Source organism: Rhea pennata, chromosome 27 (assembly GCF_028389875.1).
Source record: "Rhea pennata isolate bPtePen1 chromosome 27, bPtePen1.pri, whole genome shotgun sequence".
In the NCBI taxonomy this organism is placed as follows: Eukaryota; Metazoa; Chordata; class Aves; order Rheiformes; family Rheidae; genus Rhea; species Rhea pennata.
The window spans coordinates 5,940,468-5,961,654 of NC_084689.1; the positions used below are offsets into that span (position 1 = coordinate 5,940,468).

The following is a 21,187-nucleotide window of genomic DNA, read 5'->3' on the forward strand; positions in this document are numbered from 1 at the left end:
ATGTGTACAGGTGATGATAAAAATTCAGGATGCCTCATTTCAGCTGGAGTGCTAAAGCAGCAAACACTTGCTTCCTTCTTAAAGAAAAAAAAAATCTCCTCCAAGGCATTTTTCCTTTCCCTCGCTTATGACCCAGTATTATATTCTATTTCAAAAGTTTTGCCAGAAAAAAAAGATGTAATAAAGGAATGTATAAAGCTTAAATAAGGTCTGGTGACCAAGGAAGCTTTGAAATGCAAATTACAATTTTCCCCTTTATAAAATAGTTCATAATACGTTTTGTCTTCAAATGAGCAAGTAATTCATGGAAACAATAACAATTTTAGTATTTTGAAAGCAACACTCCTACGATTGTATTCCAGATTAGAGAAAGCTATTCGCTGGTTGCTGGCTCAGGGTTGTTCGTACTTTTCACATTTTCACCTTTAAAAATTTAAGGATATGTAAATACTTTAGTTTAATACCGTATGTGTGTGTGTATATATATGTGTGTGTGTGTGTGTCTTTTCACAAATCTGCTTGCACCCATGAGAGCCAAAGCACTGTGCCAGTCCCACCCATTAGGAACTTCCTGATTTATATAAGACTGCTTGGAAAAAAAAAAGAAAAAAGAAAAAGAAAAAAAGAAAAAGAGAAAAGTTTGCTTCAAATGATGAAATTTTCTTCTAGTCCAAAAATACCAAATAGATAGGATCAGAATTAAAACAAAACCAATCCAGTAATCTGCAGCCCGAGGAAGGTATGCACCAAAATCTTCGGGTACTTGGGCTCCACTAGCCATGTGCTTACATGTCTCACTCGGTGAGGACCAGAACACTAAAGAAAAATAAACCAAATATTTTCTCTGGGGCAACTTCCCTGCTCTGGCTCTAATCAGCAGCAGTTAATAGACGTTTGAGGTCTCAGCGTTTAGCTTTGAAACTTTTTTGTTTGAGCATTTGGGAGCTGATGGTTTATATTAAAACGTTCTGTGGAAAAATACTTGCGGTTGCTCTTCACCTCTCACGTTTTGCACGGCTCTAGGCTGCAGCACTCGCAGCCTCCGGCATGAGCCCCTGTGCCCCAGAGGTGCCCCAAACGCTGCTGTGTGCCACCTTTTCAGCCTCAATCCTGTGATTTTTTTCTTTTTTTTCTTTCTTTTTTTCCCCTCAGGAGCTTGGGAACAGCTAAAGAATGTGATTTTCCTTCTCTTTGCTTGAAGATGGCATGTAGGAGAAACTGTGATACTTACTTTGATGCCCTGAGTTTAATTCCTCCCCTGCTGCCCCTTGCTGCAAAGTTGAGGGTGAAAAATATTTTGCAATGCTGCTCTTATGTCTGTTTTCCCAGCATTTTGGAGCAGGTTTAGGCAGGGCGGATTAACACAGGCAAGGCTATTTCCGTGAAGGTGATGCAGTTCATGAATGAAATAGTAACAATTGGGAGTTTTTATCAAATGGCAAGGCTTGTAATACTACTCCTTGCCTGTCTCAAATGCATTCGCATGCTGACAGCCCTCTGAGACCAGTGCTTGAAAATTATCTTGCGTAGGGGAGCATTACCACTTTTTTAGGAGTGGGAAAATTGAAGCATAGGAAGGGGGAAGTATCCTGTTCAAGGTCACAGAGCAAGCTGGTGGCCGAACCAGAAATAGCACCCAGAAGTTATTAGCTTTTTCTGTATTTCCTTTCCTGTCACTGCTGTTTGCCTGGATACGATGATAGCTGTGTGTAAACAGAAGGTTTCCAGTGCGCAGCAGGCTCCTTATCTGCCAGCTTCATCCAGCGATGATGCAACTTGGAGCTGGGGCTCTGCAGAGGCATCCTCAGCCCCGTGCAGTGCTGCTCCACATGGCATTGCTGGCCTGACTGAGCGAGGAGGAGGGGAGGTTTGAACTCGTCTCTACCTGAAAACACACGGGTTTGAACTAGGCTGCTCTTACTGCGGTTTTGTTCCTTGTGTGTGGTCAGGATCCCGTCTGCAGACGTAACCAACTTGCCTTTTTGCTTGCCTAAGCCCTCTGAGGAGCCTTGAAGCTGCGTAAGTCAACTCCAGCTTCTGTTCCTCCCTGACTCATCCGTGGCTTTGTTTACTACTAATTGCAGCTGCCTGGTTTGTGCATGCTCCCCAGCACCGCCGGGGCTGCCCAACTGTCACCCTGTTTAATTGGCTGTGAGAAGCCATGAGACACCTTTCAATAGCTTCTGTGGGTCACTTCTGCTAAGGGAAGGCTGTGACTTGCTCCCTTAGGAAGGAGCAAGTGTGCCTAGGGTGAATCCCACTCGCTTAGGCCTGACCTAACCAAAAACCAGCAAATCTTATATCTCTAGGAAATAGCAGAGCTTGCATTTGAGCCACCGAGTGCTAGGATCAGAGCATTGAGAACACTGTAAAGCTTCCTCTCCTGTGGAAGGTGAAAAATGAGATTGAGGGCTAGCAGCGAGTCCTTTCATGGGCATTCGCTTTAGCGATGTGGACGAAGTGCCGAAGAGCTGCACGAGCAAACGGCTGAGATCCAGCAGCTGATGTTGGTTAAGTGACTGCAAGGGCACTCTTCACTTTGCAGCGTCAAGGAAGAGCAAGAGTAAGGCTTCCAAAGCCTCCTTTCGTCTCCTCTTTGAAAGCTGATGCTGAGCAGTTTGTTCATCCTCTTGAGTACTGGCTCATGTGCGTGCTCACTTAGTAGCTATGTTCCCAGGACACAGGCAAAGTCATGGCGTGCCTTACGACGGTTTCTTGGAGTGCAGAAATTTGGTTTACGTTGTACGCTTTTCAGCTGCGCAAATTAGTGTTGGCAGATGGCATACATGTATCTGTCTCTCCGATTCTCAGGAAGCACAAGATGGCTTTAGTGGGAAATGAGTTATCTTTTATCCAGGATGTTCCAGTAATAAAATAATAATAATTCTTGCAAATGTGCTTTGGGGTCCAGAACTTCTGTGTCTGTCTACTTTGCCTGGAAATACCAACTGCAGATTTCACTGAGTTCTTTGTGTCTGGCTTCTTCATCATCATCATCGGTAACAGAGCCTGTGTTTTGTAACAAATCTGAAAATAATGTTGATGATTTATTTCAGCAGCAGACAACTCCTCTTCCACCCTACGTGCCCCTCTCTAGGTCTTTTGGTCACTGAGGGAAAGCAGAAGACACAAAGTTACCAGCAGAGATGAGCAGGTGATGATCTTGAGTGTCCTCTGCTGATTTAGTACACTAAAAGAGACCTTTCTGTAGACCTGAAGTGTTGAGATCTGACCCTGCCAGTCCTCAAATGCTTACACAGAGCTTCAACTGTGACTTTTTAAGAAAAATACGTAGACTACCATCTGATCCTGGGCTTCTGTGTTGCTTGGCTCTCCCTCCTCCTCGGCATCCCCAAGCTGTTCTTAAAACGAGAATGTTGTGCCTAAATCTTAACCTCAGGGAGTTATTGGCCTTTGATTAATGTAATCGGTTGCATTTATTTAGGATGCAGCTCTGTAGGGCTTTTCCATGAGTTGCTGATGCCCAACAACTGGTTGCATCAAATGCTGCGAGTTGAAAAATTCCTCTTTCCATTATCTTTGATTTCTAAATATTGAAAAGCCCTGTTCAGTAATGGTTCTTGAGCAGATGAGGAAATTGCATCAACGTCAATGGTACTTGAGTTCTTTGTGGAGTTCAGGACCTACGTTTCCAAGATCAGGACATGTGAAAGAACCAAAAGTTCAGAGTGATTTTTGGCAAATTTAAAGTATTCTAAGCTAAGCTCTTGTCTAATCCAAATCATTGATAATAATAAATTTATGTTCACAGCTTGTTTTTCTTGTGCATATGTGCTAAAACTCTCAAATAGATCATTAAAATGTATTTGGCAACATATCCAATTTTCTTTTGTAACTTAACCGTGTTGTGTTTTTCCTCTTGAAGAAACCTAGAAAGCTGTGAACCAGAGCCCTGAGCCCGAGTAATAGACAATAAAACACCCTTGCAAAAATTATGAGAATATGTATCCTAAAAGTTATCCCTCTATTCTGCCTGAGAGTGTTTATGCAAGCTATATAAACTCGCCTCCTTTGCCAACGGCACAGTGCTGGCCAGCTGTTTACTTGCAAATAATGCTGGTAGGCCAGGCCTGGAACAGGTGGAAGGCTATTTCTTAAATTTACAGAGAAAATAATTACTATTTTTTTGATCACACAGCACTGCTGCCGCTGATACCGTTTCAAAAATACGTTCAGGCAGCGATGGGAAGAAACAGGTGCTCCCTTTATATAGTGGAGTTGCACAAAATAGTTGTACCCGTCTGCTGAGGTTGCACCACGCGTATGACTTGAGGGCTAGGAAGGGATGTGAACAGTGCCAAATAGCAAATAAATTTCTTTATCTTGTGGCTGGATTATTATATCAATCCGGTGGCCGCGTTTGGAGCGGTGGCTAGGTATACATGTTTTGCATCCGCTTTCTCTTGGATGCAGAAAAGAGGTAGGAAAGAGAAAACTGCTTGTAAGCGATGGAGTTTGGGTGAAGTCAAGAGAGCAGGTCAAACCTGTTTGGTGAAGAATCTAAGTATTCTGGGTTTTTTCTCAACGGTAGAAAGAGAATATATGCATTTTTGTAACTTCACCTCCCGTCTTTGTCTCTTTGCCACGGTGAGCTGTCGATCGAATATGGTCCTAAGCGTGTCCATAGCGTTCCCTCGGTTTTTCTTTTTACTTTTTGCCTCTTAACTTGCCACAGAGTTAAGAAAAAAAGTGTTAAGTATCAGAAGGAGAAGAGAAATGAAATGGAAAAGATTTCGCACCTCTAGCGTTTGGAGGCTGTTGCACTCCGCAGCAAGACTGTGAAAGGAGAAAAGACGCTGCTCAAAATCTGGATGCTTCTGAGTCTTTGCTTTGGAAACGACAGCAGAAACGGTCTTAAAATAGGTTTAAACAGGAACTTTCACAAGAAACCAAGGAGAAAGGCTTCCATCCTCCCTCCCCCCCCTATATTACATCAAAAAACACCAACCCAAAATGACACTGGCGGTTCTTGGGAAGCACCGTGGCCGCAGCCCTTGCTTTCTGCCGGCTGGCTCAGCCTGAACGGCCGTGGCGGGCGTGCGGGGACAGATGCAGGGTGGGCTGGAGCGCCCGCGGGCTCTGCTGCCCTGGGCCGTTCCCACGCTGCCCACGTCCCCGCCGCCGGCGCCGCTGAGTAATGCAGGGTGAGTGCAGGGGATGGAGGAGCCTGGGGCGCCCGCGGGTTCCCGTGCGCTCGACAGCGTGGGAGCAGGACGGGAGGATGAGGGCAGGCATCCGTCCATCCTTTTGGGGACCTCAAGGAGGCTGCCGTGAATTCGGGAGAAGGCAGGGGTGTAACAATGGTGTTGCTTAGCAGGGCTGGGAGCTGTCAATACTTCAGTGAGCTGTTGTTTTACTGTTTGTGTTTCCCTGCTGGTTGCGATTTGAAGTTCAAACTGGCAATTCCACTTTCAAAATGAATGGATTAGCTAAACTCCAGGCATGTATTTCACTTTGATAAAAACTTTGCGGTAGTTAAACGAGATTAGGAGGAGAAATCTGGTTTAAAAATATGTTCTTACTCTTACAGATCTGTAGTTGCTCCTTACTATGACACAATAATTTTCCAATGCTACTTTTTTTTGTTATATTTAGAAGTGCATTTTCTGTTCCTTCCCTCTCCTTTCTGTGGAACAATTGTGCAACTTTCTTTTTTTTTTTTTTTTTCTTAATATAATACCACATTAAAATTAGATCCAAGACTAAAAAGAGTCCTCTGTGTAGGAAGGCAGTTACCTTCCTTCCTAGCACTTCCCCTAGACCTTCCACCGGGATTTTGTTCCCGTTAGCCACGGGTTCCTTACGCTCCATGGCCATGATGGGTGAGCAAAGCCATGCTTTCTCCAGCTCATCTCCCCTGTGCTCTCTTCAGCAGTGAGCATGCAGAGTTCAGAGGGTGGATCAGACTCAGCAGCTTCTGTGGCTCTTCATACTTCTGCCTCAGCCCAAGCTCCGGTAGTGCAGCCCGTGCCAGCATCTCAGCAGGTAACGTATGCACAGCTGGTAATGCTGTTTCCATGGAGAAGAGACCTGTTTACTGGTAGATGAGTTTCAATCCAGGGCTTTTCTCTGGGGGAGGGGATTGTTGAGTAGTTTGAGTTGAGCGAGTGGTGGGGAACTGTTCATGGAGACTGCATTGATAAAGGCCGTGAAGGCTTGCAGGCGTTAGCCCTACAAACATGAAAACTTGAAAACATGGAATTTAGATTGTAACTTATCTACCTAATGAAATCACTTCGTGCTGGTTTGGTGTTTGCTTTGCCGTAATATCCTGTTGTCATTATTTGGTGTGTCAATAAAGGCAGCAGAGAATTAAACTGTCCTTGAAGGCAAATCTAGCAACTGAAGCCTCAGGCTGACCAGAAAAGAGAGGATGGGCATACTAGTGCAGGTGTGGGTGGAGGACCCACATGCTGGTTTCTTCTTTCCCTTTGGTAGGTGAATCCTGATATTTTCAATTAAATGGAGGAGGGTCATTTACATGAATACAGTGCAGTTGGAAGATCTCATGATATGAGAAAAAATGATAGCTTCAGCTCATGAATGAAAACTACCTAATGCAAAAAGGGAAGTGTTAAATAAAATTGGTTCCTTTTTATGCCATTTAGGGAACTATCAGAAGAGCTTTCTATAGCTGTTGAGGAAGCTGGAGGGATAAGAGGATGGGTGTGTAGAACAGCTACACCCTTCTCTCTGCTCCCAGCTGAGCAGAAGTAGCTGCCATTGGATGTTGATGAAAAGGAACAATTAAAAGTTGTGAATTGATAGGAGCAGGACACTGGCGTCGGGTGATTCAGTGTATGTTTGGCCAGCTCACTGCCATCCTTCAGCCCTCACAGTGGTGATTTCTCTGGGTAACATTTCTCATTCACCCTGTAGTAATGTGAAAACTGCTGATTGATGGCATAAAGTATCTTAGGAATCAGCAGCCATTAGCTTGAATTTGACTGTGACGACATATTAAAGAAATTTAGAAAACTCGTTGGCTTTGGATTATGAAACTATCTGGCCAGCTATTCCCAGTGCTGGTGTAATGACATGGCATAGTGAGTGCAACTCCACGGATTGCGGGAGACCTTGGTGGTCTTGGAAGAGAGATGAAGAGGAGAAACATCTAGAGAGCCTTCTCTTCTCACCATCTGCAAAAAGAAAATACTAGAAATGAACTACTGGCAGCGTGACCGGTGTGAGGCTGAAGCTTTTGATTTTGCTGATTGCTGGTCCACCTTTCAGTGTGAGAGAAGGCTGTATGAACAGGATGGCATCATCTTACAGGTTGGGGATGATTAATTCTCTTGGTTGGAAACTAGGAGGAGTAACCAGGCAGATCATGATAAAGTACAAAAACGGTTGAGCTGGACTGCTATGCCAGAGAAGGAGGAAAGATGTGTCATTTGATAAAAAGCAATGGAAGAGAATAGGTAAAAAGTAGGAGAAAGGAACAGTTCTCAATGAGATTTTGATGCAATTGGCATTACCAAGGCCTGGCTTGAAAAATGGCTTTTAAAATTCCAGTCATGCCCTGATTATAGCCTCTTTTGGAAAGTAAACAGGCAAAGGAATGGTTGATATGAGCGCACACCAGGGTTGTCCTTATTGCAAACTTACTCGAATGACCCACTGAAGGGTCAGCATGGGGACTGGTGATGTTGAGACTGCCTGGAAATCTAGGCAATTGCCAAATTCCTGTAATTCTACCAGAATAGAATTTCTGGCTGGTAACAAAGGACATGTTGGGAGAGTGTCAGATGGGAAAATCCAAAAATGCATATATATGTAAGGTAGCCTGCAATTGTCAAGGTCTCTTTTAGGATCTGTGCAAGATTATTTTGCATGGGACACTTGTTCTGTTGGCCTAGTCTGCTAGGTATTTTTAAAGCTTCAAGCCACCGAGGATGACTGTCTCCTCGGAGAAGGTCCTCATCAGTTTAAAATGCCATACTGATATTTGACCTGAATGTTTCCTTTCTTACTTGCATGCCAGCATGCTAGGCTCTATTCCCATAGGCCTCACTGAATCATTTCTTTCCATCCGTCGTGTCCCCACATTTTTTTTTTTACTGCAAGGTGTTTAGTGCTTTGCGAGACAAGTCCAGCCTCAAACTGAACATCGAGCATAATGCAAAGAGCAGGGGGGGAAATGGAAATGATGAGGAGGGGTAGAGGACAGTGTCTCAGGATAACCACCACAGCACTACTCAAAGCATTCCTGTGCTCTCCCTGGCACTTGGAGGGAGATGCAGAACCAACTTAGATTTATTGCCAGAAGAAACCATGAGAGCTGCAGCACCTTGCAGAGCACGATTTTTTTTTTAAAGTATAGTAGGAGGCAGAGTGTGATGTGGTGTGGCAGCCATAAAAGAAGAATCTTTGCAGCTGCAGTAAAAAAATGCGAATATGGGAGGAATGATTCCTCTTTGTTTAATTGTGACCAAACCTTTTGTTTAACTGTTTCTAGTAATTGGGCATTTGCTATTATTCCTTTGAATGGTGATTGAAAGATGGGCCGTATCTGAAAATGTGGATTCAGCTTTTTGCTTTTCCTGTGTTGAAGGTACTGAGTTCAGGCTAATGCCTGGTATCTCCTTGGGAGGAGGATAAGGGGACCCGCACGGGAGAGTGGGACAGTGATAAGGGGTACTGCTGCCTCTGGATTTGGAGGCAAGTTTCTCATGAAAGCAAGTGCCTAGGTTATGTCCATTATAGACTAACAGGAAACTGAATGTAAGCATATGTTATTGTGTCTTCTTCTTTTAGAGGGTTTTGGTCCAAGCAGCAGGCTCCACTCCCAAAGGAGCGCAGATGCAGCAAATCTCTGTTCCCAGAGTTCAGCAGGTTCCACAACAGGTAATGTCAGCAGAGTGAGACACCACAGTGACCCAGTGTAAACAGGACTCTCAGGCTCTCCCTGTCTCTTCTGTCCCACGTGATATTTGAAACTGTGTCAGATACCTATTTAAAAAGATCCATGCCATTAATTAAAGAGTTGAGTGCGATTAGAGAACTGGTGATTACTGGGAGAGCAGCTTTCTCCATCTCTGTCTGTCTTTCTCAGACTGATGACGAAATTCTCAAGGTATTTAAAGTTTAGAAAGAACTTTATCAACTGCCTTGCATATGTTTAAAGATTTGATGGTTGTTTCTAATTGCCATTTAAAAAACAGCCCTCTTCTGTAAAGATTTTAGATTTTTTAGATTTTTTTAGAGTCAAACTGTTTGGGATTTTTCTTTAATTACACCAATCAGTGTACTGACCACATGTAGCTTCATAGAAAGGTTAGATAACTGAGAGTCATGCAAGTGTTTTTATTTATCTGAACTCTGCCTTTTCAGTCATTGTTTCCTAAGAAACCAGCCATATATAACGCACCTTCGTATGGATAGCACATCCGACTCTCTTGACTTTCTCTCCTAGCAATTTTTTACTTGGTTGCTCAGTTTCAGACAAACTTGACAGAGAGCAACCATGTACCTCCCAGACTAATAAAAAAGGGGGGCTGGAGTGCAGATGGACACTGCCAACCTCTTCTCTGAGGGAAAGGCTGCAGCATGATCTCACCGTATTAGTCAGCAGAGAACCAACCCTCAGAGGGCGTGCAGAGGAAACCCAGCTCTATTGTTTCCACTGCTCATGGAGCAACTATTTATTTATTTATTTTAATTTGACCTTTTAAAATAAATATATACTCTTGGATTCCTAAGCTCATTAAAAAAGGAAAAAAAAAGTCAAGGTAAGGTTGAAAGCTGTTTATGGATGTAAAATGTAATTTCTCCCACTGTTGCTAGGCAATAATACACCTATAACTCATGTTTACGCTGCTTGTTTCAGGTGCAATCCGTGCAGCACGTATATCCATCCCAGGTCCAGTATGTGGAAGGAGGAGAAGCTGTTTATACCAATGGAACCATGTAAGACTCTCTTGTTCACAGTAGCTCATCCTCCATTTCACCCAGCTGGGTCTGAGCTGTTTGGTCCTTACAGGCTCCTTCCATGACAGAGTTGGCTGCTGGCACTGCCCGCCATTAAAAGGAGGAAGAGGAGGAACCGTTTTACAGGCTGCAATCTGTGCATGGTTATAGCTTCAGCCAGACTCCAACCTTAGAGGAGACATTGTACTTCATGGGGAGGCAGTTGTTCTACTCTCTTTCATTTAACAGGGCCCAGCGTTTTCTTTTCGCTAGCCCTTTGTGTGTGGCAAGATGGTGTGCCTTTAAGAACTGAAGCATAGCTCTTTTCAGAAGCAAGGGATTTAGTAAATGTTCTGATGCCCCTGTTGCCTTCTGGGATGCTCTCAGCTTTGTTGCAGTATGATGATAACAAAATGACCTTCTCATCTTAAGAGACCATCTCATATCATCGTGCTCAATTTCTTTGTGTTTTCTTAGACATGTTCCCTGCTGTGCCTTCACGTTGCCATGTTAGGGTGCTGCTCTGACCAGCGTGTAGGTGACACTGAGTGAGTGCAGCTCTGCAGCGAGCTGTGGGTTTTCTTCCCATCTTGCCTCTACTCAGAATGGCACAGTTCCTTTGTAGAGTTGGTTAGATTATTTTTAATAACGTGTGCTGTTTCACTGCAGCTCCGTTGTTTCACAGAGGTTCTGACAACGCTTTTGTTCGAGTTTTTGAGAGTGTGACATGACTATTTTTTTTTCTGGTCTGCGGTTTGGATGCTGACCACTGGAGGACTCCAATTCCTGGGGTATTTAGTTCTAAGTCATGGGAAAACCGTCCCTCAGGACAGGAGGGAATCAAAGGATTGCAAAGAAGGAATCCTTCATCCTTTCACTGGTTGTCCTGAAGTAAGGAAAAACTGCAGGTGGGCTCCCCGGTGCTGCCACCACGGCTCCTGAACTGTAGCATTATGCAGCCACATCCCATGCCAATGTCACAGCAAAATGCCACCCACCCACCAGCTCTTTTGCAGGGGGTTGCAGTGAAGTGTATCATCTCCTATACTGAAAATTGAAAATGCCGTAGGTGGAAATGCCAGACAAGGCCAATTTCCTTTTCTGTAACAAAAATGAAACAGAAAACCTAAGTTTTCCTAGGAAATGTTTGTTTTACTTCTAATTAACACTACTTTTTAGTCTCTGTATGTGTAGAGTGACCTTCCAGCTTGTGTTTTTTTTCTCTCTTTTGAGGGGAAAATTACTGGTGTCAATTAGCTCTCCATACTAGTTCTAGAGCACTTAACACATCTTAACACTTGGAAAAGTTTACCTAGGTGCCCAAGCTGCATTTTCAACAGCCGTGTAAAAAGTGTGGCTTTCAGGTGTGGCTTTTTTTTTTTTTTTTTTTTTTTTTTTAATTATACTGTTTATGAACAAAGGCTCTTGCATAGCTACTGCTGCATTAGCAAAATTGTGCTTTTAAGGGAATAGTTTCTTTTACCCAGCATTAACTGTGCAGGGCAAGCTGTTGGTAAGGCTGAACTGGCAAGCACTTACTGCTAGCGGCTAGACCTCAGGACTTCTAAAGCAAATGAGAAGTAGGCACATTTAGCAGGCTTTATTTACAGGTTAGGCTCCTGCAAATAAACCTTCCTGGGCTCTGCGTGCTCTCACATAGTCTGTTCCACCACTCGGACCAGCCATGGCTTTTGACCTTTGCTTCAGGGCTTTCACAGGACAGATTAACGCTGTCAGAATCGACTTTTATAGTCGGGCTCAATTTCAGTAGAGCAAATCCCATCACCAACGGAGGCGAGACCTTTTTAAAACTTAGTGGAGCTTGCAGGAGCCACCAGGCATGCGATGAGATCGCCGCGCGCCTCTCCACCAGTGCCCGCTCCCCATCCTAACGCTGTTGTTCCTTTGACAGACGAGCCGCCTACTCCTACAACACCGAAGCTCAGATTTACGCCCCCAGCAGCGCTGCTTCCTATTTCGAACCGCAGGGAGGTGGAGCTCAGGTGACTACAGCGACATCCTCTCCTACGGCCATTCCCTCTCACAACATGGTGGGCATCACCATGGACATTGGGGGAAGTCCGATCCTCTCCGGCTCGGGAGCCTATCTCATTCATGGGGGGATGGAAAACACTAGACATTCTCTGTCACATACTTCACGCTCCTCTCCAGCAACGGTATGTAGCCCTGCAGATGTTGCAGCTCCGGGGCCCGGAATTATTCCCAGGGAACTGAAAAGCCTTCAGAAAATAAAACTTCCTATCGTTAGAGCTGTGTATATGTCTGTATAACTTGTTATGCAAAGGGAAGTAAGAGAATAGACACTGGTGTACTACAGATATATATATATATATATATATATATATATATATATATATATATATATAAATCTTTTTTTTTTTCTTTTTGCCAGCAGGAATTTGGGATGTGTCTGGTGGGCAGCAGCTTCTCAGACTTTTTGAGCAGTTTGTTCACTCGCTGGAATTATGCAGTTGGAGATAACACAAATTCTTGAGAGTTTGAGTTTTTGTATTTTCCAAAGCAGTATTTCACTTTCCAACTCTTCTGAGTTGTCTGCGTTTACATTTTCTAATGACTATACCATCTGAACACAAGGCTTGACTTGCCCAAGCTAAAGAAATATCTAAAAATATTTTTGATTTTGAAGAGACCTGGAAAGTCTGTTATTAACACAGTAGATAATTAGCACATAAAGTGTGTCATGCTGATCATCCCAAATGCACACTGATAAAAAGCCTTTATATATCTTCTACACCATTGTGTATTCTGTCCATGCCATATGTTACAGAAAATGTATTTTAGGCATAATACTGATCCAACAGAAATGTTTTAAAATTCTCATTTCTTTTAATCATGTCCATCCAACTATCAGCAGAGGTGCCAGGTTGTTAGAAGCTCAGTTCTGCAGCTGTATAGGACTCAGAGGGATAAAATGATTAACTTGAAATAACTTTTCTGCAACTAGAAGTTACCAGGGCTTTTATGTTGGAATCTACCAAGTCTTAGTAGCAACTGCCACCACGAATGGCTTGGGAGCTAGTATACTTCTGGGACAGTAGTCACCTTCCCTGTCAGCGGGATTTGTATGTATGTATTTATACATTTGTATATAGATGTAATTACAAATGTAGATGTAATTGAATGTTTGTGGATAGATTTTAAAATGTGAACAGCACCGCCCAGTGAGAAAAATAGGAGCTGTTTGCTGCGGAGCACTCTTGAAAATCTGGCCACTTAGGCTCTACTTTCACATCTCACAAGTTTTAAAATACAGACCTGAAAGATTTTGACTGTTTGTGCCTTTGATCCTGGAGTCAATCTGGTCTGTCTTAGGCAAAAGTAGCAGTAGTGGGGAAAAGCTCTTAGCTCTGAGTGGAAAAGAAAACAAGTGGTAGGAACTGTAGGAACAAAAGGCAGATGCCTCTGGATTACCTGAGATTCATTTCTTGTGTGAGATTTGTGTTTGTATAGTTTAATTAATCATAGTTAAAAACTAGCATTGGATCTTCCTCTTGCTTTGCTCAAGCTTGTTATTTTGAAGGAAGTAGCTGCTGATCTTGTCACCTGCGTGGGACTGCATCTTGCAAAGCTACACAACGTTACTCTTTTTTTTATTTATTTATTTCCATGGTGATGGGCATGATGTCAAAAGCCTGAGCAGAAGATGTGTCAATAGAAATGTCCCGCAAGCAGATCTGTTTTGTAGCCAGCTATCACATGGGACAAGCTGTTTAGGAAAAAAGTGACATCTGAAGTAAAATCACTCTTTTGCACGAAGGGATAAGCTTTCAGGAAGTTTTTAACAATAAATGGTGGTTGTTCTCATGGAAGGGCTCAAGAGGGTTGAGCAGTGCATAGATGCTTTTTTAGAAGACAGTGTAGGGATGTGTCTGTGTGGTTTCACTTCTTCTGACATAGGGGAGATACAGCAGAACTCCCAAGAACTTTCAGAGCCATGATAAATACTTTGAATTTCACATAATAAGATCTGGGAAGATAGTGGACGGCTTAAGGAAAGCAATGACTAGATAAAATCAGCGGATTGGAACATAAACCAGAAAGGCTTTAGTCCTGGTGAAATGTGTTTAGGACCAGGATTAAGAGATTTGGCTATAGAAAGAAAGAAAAGTACAGCTCGTGCAGATGTAGATGAGGAAGCTGTAGTGTTTGCTCAGGATCTTGGGTGTGTAGTGCCAGGGGGTGGGATGTCAAAGTGGCCAACAACGCGAAGGCCTAGCAGCGGAGATGCAACTGTGAGCAATGGGGAAGTGAGAGGGCTTAGGAGGACGGCAGATACTTGAGACAGAGCTGACAAGCTGACACCAAGACCTCGAAGGGGAGAAAGTAAGGAGAGCATCTTGAGAGACTGGGTGCAAGGCAGCCCTACAGAGTTAGCAATGGCATCAAAGCTGCCTCAGGAGAGTGAGGGGTGTGTGGTAAAAATTAGTTGTAAGCCAAAATAAAGTCTTCAAATACTTGTAAATCCTTCCTTCATCTCTGCTGCAATAACAATGTTCTCCATCAAGCGGGCTGAAGCAGAACCTGAAACAGTCCCGTTCAGTGTTGGTACTGACAGCGAACCATTAATCTTCATTTAAAATAAGCGATGCCAAGAGAGGAAATCCTTGAGACTTCCTATGAGTAGGTCCTCACAACTGTCTTCCTTTTGGTCCTTCTGAATCTTGGTTAACTTGATTTTTAGTGCAGTGCCCTGGAGTCCCATTTTCAGGCAGGTTTTTTTGCTTGCCCAGGAGTTAGTGAGCAGTAGCTGAGAGTTGTTGCCAACATGTCCAGCTGTGGCTGGAAAACAAATGAACAATCTTTAGATTGACTTGTTCTGCACCTTCAGGGTCACCCTAGGCAGACTCACAATTTCGTTTTTTTCCCGTGCCCTAGGATGGGGAGCAAGAAGACTTTGAACAGCTCTCCTTTAATGAGTTTCACTGGACAATGTTTCATCAGGGCACATGGTGCTTTTGACTGATACAAGATTCAGTAATCTCACAATCTAGAGACCTGGCATCTTTTCCAGTAGAATAACCACTTGCTAAATGTTCTTTTTTCAAAATACTCACCTTCATGCAGGACTATTTAAGAGCTGTCATGATGCTTTTTCAGTCTTTCTCCTGTAATTTTTTTTTTCCTCTAGATGGAAGGGGTTCCTTGTTGTTGGATGCTTACCAACATGCCAAAGGACAAGTAGTGTTTTTGCGCTTGTATAAGAGGTATAGGGGGCAGTGCCCAGATCGGTGCGCTCTCCCTCCTGAACAGAGGAAGGAAATGGTGTTTCCCTCTAATGCTTTGACTCATTTCCTTGAGGCTGCATCAGCAATCAATGTGGGCTGATGAGTTTTGGTTCCTCATGGTGCATCATGGTGTGCTAGACAGTTTTCTTGAAAACCTCTGAAACAGTCTTAGGCTGAGCCTTTTTGAATTCAGTGGCAACTTACTAAGCTAAGAAGTGCCACAAAGATGTCACTTTCGGATAGAAACGAAGGAATTTATTTTGGAGGTGCTTGGACAGTATATCACATTCAGACATTGATATGGTGCAGACTGTGTGTTTGGTTGTTGAGTGTTACTTCAGGAGTTAGATCTCACTTATTCTGTTTTCTCACCTTTTTGGTAGAGCTTGGTTTTGCAAAAGGCAGTTTTATTTCTACTTCTATCTTTGTCATGTTATGAGTCAAGCTGCAAACTGGAGTAGAGGGAACTAGCCTGTATGGAAAGGCGGCCATAACAGGTAGATCTCTGTGCAGATGTGATGCTTTGTGCATGTGCCTACAGATAACTGCACAACACTGCATGTTAAATGATGGCGGATCATAACTTTCCAGAGATAGTTGCTGATCGCAGGTTTTACAGGCTGATGTGTGCCTTCTTATCTTGCCTTTGCTAACAGGTCATAGATATCAGCGTTTTGAGAACATCTACTGGAAAGAAATGGTGGGTTCTGCCCCTGCCAGTTTCTCAGCCTGTTCTTCTTCTTCTTTTTTTTTTTTTTCCCTTCCTCAACAGCAAAAAGTTAGTGCAGAGGAGCAAAAAAGAGACCAGCAGCCCTCTGAGAGGTTGCCACAGGAGCCCCTGGATCAGGAAGGACAGGACAAGGAGGGTCTAGGCAAAGATCTGAGCACCAGGCAGCAGGCTGAGTGTAGGAGAAAAGCTGGATGAGGGCAGAGCGAAGCACAGGTGCTCTTTCGGGGACAAAAATGCCTCATTATGCCTCTGATTGCAGAAGCTCTGGGACAGTGGAAATGAGCACAGGTAGAATCAAGACATGCCAGCCTCTCTTAGTGCGAAGATCACTTAACTGAAACCTGTTTTTGCCTTGGGAGTCCCCCTGTAGTTAGCAGTGAAGATCTGTTGTCCCTTCCAGCTTATACATTCTGTGCATCAACTCTCCTGTGTTCCCCATTTTATTTAGCTACTGTTATTTTTTTGTCAAAATTTTAAGAAATAATAATTGAAGTCATTCCTTCCAGATTTCCTTGAAGGGGATGGGTCAAATGCACTTCTGTGGCAAATCTCCTTCATCCTGCTCTAGCATAGCTGTGTGGCAGTGTTTTGGTCTAGACATAGAGGGGAAAGGAGATGAAGAATTGCTTTTTTCTCTTTTCTTTTTAAAATTTAAATAATGGGCAATGCATACAGTAGAAGATTGAAAGCCCCCTAGTCTCCCCCTTTCACCCTAGCAAGGGTTCTTACTTTGTGGTTAGTTTGCATGCAGAACAGTAATGTCTTTGCAGCTTCATCCCATAAGGACTGCACCTCATCTACTTGCCTCTTTTTTTCACGAACCTGTTGATGTAAAGCATTAATCATTCAAATAATAAAGATAAAATCCTGGCTGTTGCTAACTATCTGATTTCCTTTCTTTTTTCTCTTTTCATTTTTTTTTCTCCTGTGCACATTTTCTTTAGCTTGAAATGGCGATTGAAAACCTACAAAAAAATGAAGGGATTACATCACACAAAAGCAGTTTGCTCAACAGCCATGTAAGTTGCAATCAGATTTTACAACCTCTTCCCCACTTTATATGCATTATATGTAGCCATTTGGTATACTCGCTGTAAGAGTCACTCAGAGCAGCCTGAGCTTCAGCTGTGCTGCCCAAAACAGTCCAGTCTCAAGAAAAAAGAATTTGCAAAAACTGCTGAGACGCTAATGTTTGTTTGAGATGTTCTGGATTCTGTTAACTGCCTCAACCCTGTATTTATTTCACTTGCTTTGCAATGGAAACTGCTGGCAATTAGAAAAACACATTTGAGGAAGTTCTTTCCTTTCACTGGAACTGAAAGATGGCTGGAGGCTGGAAAATAACTCGCAATAACTCGAAGTGAATCACGACAGCTATCCCCTAGATAATGTGTACCAAAAGCCTACTCCTGTGTATGCTTTTATTGCCTCTTTGTGGCACAGGAAGACCATTACTGTTACAATAGTATGTTAAATCCATTTGCTAGACCTCTCTGTTCTCATTATGCCAACAATTTCCCTGCTTTGTGTGAAGTTCCCACTATTCTACTGAGCTTACTCAGGGTCTTCTGTGTCACGGTTTCTGGCTCCCATGCAGTAATGCTTAACAGTGAGCACACACGCTTGTGTGAGATTTGAAGGGTCTAATTCAAGTCCTGTTGAAATCACTAGACTTGCATTGACTTCCCTGTGTTTTGGATTCGGCTGAAGCATGGTTCTGCTCCAATAAGTCACAGTGCACAAATGGTACTTCTCTACTCTTCCAGATTTCCTCTTGCTTTGTATTTGGGGGCAGATCTGTTGTCATTTTTAGGTCCTGCAAAAGTATATTTACCTCTTCTCACTCTGAAGTGGCCTGGGAAAATGTCAGGAACTTTGAACCTGAGGATCTGACTCTCCTGAGCTGATCCTGAACTGCCATCCAGGGTTCCTGTGTGAGCTTGATTCCAATTTCATCTTCTGGGAATTGAAAGTTCCTTGTTCTGGTTGGGGAAAGACAAAACTGCAGAATGAGGCTCGCAGTTCTTGTTCTGAGCATCTGCGTACAGCATTGCTCCCCCAGGTTGCTGTGCTCGTGCACCTGGGCCATGCTCTTGAGCCCAAATTGGGCAAATTGCAATTCAAGAATTTTTCTTGTTCATCACAGTGCATAAGCCAGAAATAAACCAGCAGGATCTTCTAAATTCTAGGCTGGATTTTGGGGCTGATAGTAAGAAAAGACACAAGTAGAAAGTAGTTGATATGGAATATGTAGCGTCTACCTTTGTTGCAGTTTTAAGCAGGTTTTTACATTAGCACTTTCTGCAAGTGGAAAATATTGTGGACAGGACTTCGGACCAGCCCCATTTCTTTTCCCTTTTTTTTTTTTTTTTTCTTTTTGCACTGTAATGAACTTGGCACAGGCAGTAAGAACTTGCTAGTTTTTTTTGAGTATATTTGAATCACTGTGCTCCTAATTTATCATTTTATAAAGAAGGAGCCAATATTATTTCTTCCAGTGATCTTGGTTTGGTTTCTTTGGAATTGGAAGTGATATAAACAATTTGTAGGCGTTGTTTGAGGAGTTTGGTATTTCTGAGGTTGGAGTTGCATTTTCAATCTTTTTGTCTGCAAACTAGAAGATTTGAAACTTATTTTTCAAATTCAAAAAGATGAGATTTCTTTTTAATCCTGTGACCCCAGGAACTGGGACTTAAAGATATTAAAAACATGTAGTCAGATCAGCAGAGCTATCAGCCCTGAGCCTTCCCTAGGTCTCTGGGAGTTTTCTAAAGTCCAGCAGTATCATACTTAGACTCTGCAGAGCAATCTAGGCAAACAGAAATTGGTGAAGCAGAAAGGACCTTAGTCTTGTGATGGCCAGTGGCTTTTTGCAAGTTCATAACAATAAATCTGTGGTTTGAACATAAAAAAATCTGAGCCAGCAAACCTCAGTTACTTCTCTGTAAGCTCACCATGCCCTAAGCCCACAATCAGTAGCTCAAATAACTCTTGGGTTCTGCTTGCTTTCATTTAACAGTTTCTTCCTTTAGTTGACTTCCCCAGAGGGAATTACTACGTGAAGTGGAATAGTTTTGCAGCATGTGTAGGGGGAAATACTTCCATCATAAGGCCGAAAAGGACTTTACAACGTTGTCAGGTTGCATCCTGATGCATCCTTGAGAAGGAAGAGCTCATGCCACAGCCTGTATTCTAGGTCCTTCCTCCACAGCTCTTTTATTTAACCCTCTTTCAACACACCCAAGCAGCTGCCCCTTCCTCGCTTGCTTCCAACGTTTGTCTGATGCCCTCTAGGAAGGGACTGTAGAGAGGGTCCAAGTGGAGCTGGATGGCAATAGATGGGTAGTGGCATGATATTAAAGGAGGTTTGAAAAATGCAGGAAAAGAGCAGAGGAAAGGTAATGAAAATAGCAAAGGGATTTTATCCGTCTGAAAGCTGTGCAGGATGGAGTTTGATTCAGATTGAGCCTGCGATTAGACCTTCCCCACCCTTATCTTGCAGGGTGGAAGAATACAACGTCTCTCTTCTCAGGTCCCTGTTCATAGTTTGGCATCAGGTTTAAGTTCTGTAAAAGAAAAAAAAACTCTAAAGCAAATAACTGACTTCATGAGCATGTGCATATCCATCAGCTCCCCAGCCATCCCTGCCAAAGACATCGATCCAGGCACAACAACACGCTGCTGTGGGCAGCTCCAGGTCTTGGGGTGGTTTGGTTCACTGGGTGTGCAATGCTATGAGGTTTCCTGTTATCTGGGATATTTCAGTTCCTCTCTCTTTAAAAAGAAAAAGAAAAAAAGAGAGAGAGACAGATGATTACGTATCTCAAATGCTCGCATGACTGAAACACAATATTGTCAGGCTTGCACATGAGAACCAGAAAGTGAAACAGAAGGTGACTGTGATTTGTCAAGGCTCAGAGGAAAACATGAGCTTGGCATAGGTGACAGAAGTCAAAACAGAGCTAACAGTTGCCCATGTTGTTAGCATCACAAGCAGAGGTGGTAATAAAGTATAATCTCTTGGCTTGATGATGTACAGCCCTCTGCTGCCAAGAGCTAGGGTGATAATTACACTATTAATTGTGGCTTAATTGCCTCTAGTCCTGTGTGCAAAAATTACTAAGAGCATAGAAAGTTGCAGAAGCTTTCATTAGGCGTTTTGCCCCTTGCCTCAACATTTGCATTTCAGAAATCTGTAAATTCCTAGAATAAGGTTTTATTTTGTCATTAGAAAATGTTTCCTGTCATTTTTTTTTAAAGGAAAACTAGATATTTCAATGATGAGTTTTTTTACAAACGCTGTTCATGCAAAGTCCATGTGAAAAGGAACCACCTTTGATAATTTTTAATTTAGCCTCAAAAACTCTCTGAGTAGTTATTCAAGTGTACTTGAAGTACCAAATTTAGAAGCTAATGTTAAAACCCCAGTGACACATGATGTCTCTAATGAAATTATGTCAATTTATTACTGTTACTGAAAAAGCTCCGCTCACAAGTGTCCTCCAGAATTGCTGCGTCAGAGGATTGTCCTTTGCTAATTAGGAGTTTGCAGATGATGCAAAGAAATTTGAGGAAGACGGCTACAATTTTCATATATGAGTGCCTATCGCTACGCACCTAAAGTAGTTGGGTGCTTTAACCTTCCTGTGTTTGGACGTGCAGCTCCCAGATATTCACAGCATTCATAGGAGCTGCAGAAGAATTTTTTTCCTTGCTACCTGTTTAAAAGTAAAAAGCTCAGTGATGACTCCCCCCTCACTGCCGTTGGTGAATGGCTCTTATGTGGGAAACAGGGAGGGAATTTTGCCACCGAATTTAAAACCTTGGAAATACTTAAAATGAGCCTGAATGAAGGAATAGGAAAACTGTGAGAAGGAATAATTGCCTTGGGGCAGGGGAGGAATGCAGTGACCTAAGGAAGGATGACTCTCCTGTTTGGTGGAGGAGGACAGGCAAGCCCTGAAGCTTGTGCTTACGTATGATGGATGGCTTTGCGTTTAAAGTTAAGAGTATGCTGAGTAACTTCATAAAAAAAAATATTAACTAAGCTTGAAGGGGACTATTTCAGAAATTACCTTTTACAAAACTGAAATGTTTAGTGAAAATCCGTAGATTTTGATGGAACTTTAACCCCAAATACTGATGGGGCTGCATAGGGGAGTCTTGGTGAGAGGGAAATGTATATGCTGCAATGGTTGGAAAGCCCAAGCTTGATGTGCAAGGAGATGAGGCTGGCTCCAGTTCTAACTTCCAACTGGAC

The 21,187-nt window shown here is 42.9% G+C and overlaps 1 protein-coding gene across 9 annotated transcripts in view; it reads left to right on the top strand.

Moving 5' to 3' along the window:
• RFX2 (regulatory factor X2) overlaps positions 1–21,187 on the top strand; it is a 64,145-nt gene that overhangs the window by 25,917 nt on the left and 17,041 nt on the right. For 4 of the 9 annotated variants that reach the window (XR_009960868.1, XM_062596094.1, XM_062596097.1 and 1 more), the window contains exons 2-5: positions 5,894–6,006; positions 8,779–8,868; positions 9,851–9,930; positions 11,843–12,107. Coding sequence is in view for 8 of the 9 variants with exons in the window: in XM_062596094.1 (XP_062452078.1) it covers positions 5,902–6,006; positions 8,779–8,868; positions 9,851–9,930; positions 11,843–12,107 (540 nt within the window). In the remaining variant the exon portion in view is untranslated. Of the gene's footprint in view, positions 1–5,893; positions 6,007–8,778; positions 8,869–9,850; positions 9,931–11,842; positions 12,108–16,871; positions 16,947–21,187 lie in introns of all 9 variants that reach the window. The other 5 variants (XM_062596096.1, XM_062596095.1, XM_062596102.1 and 2 more) reach the window with 4 other exon arrangements.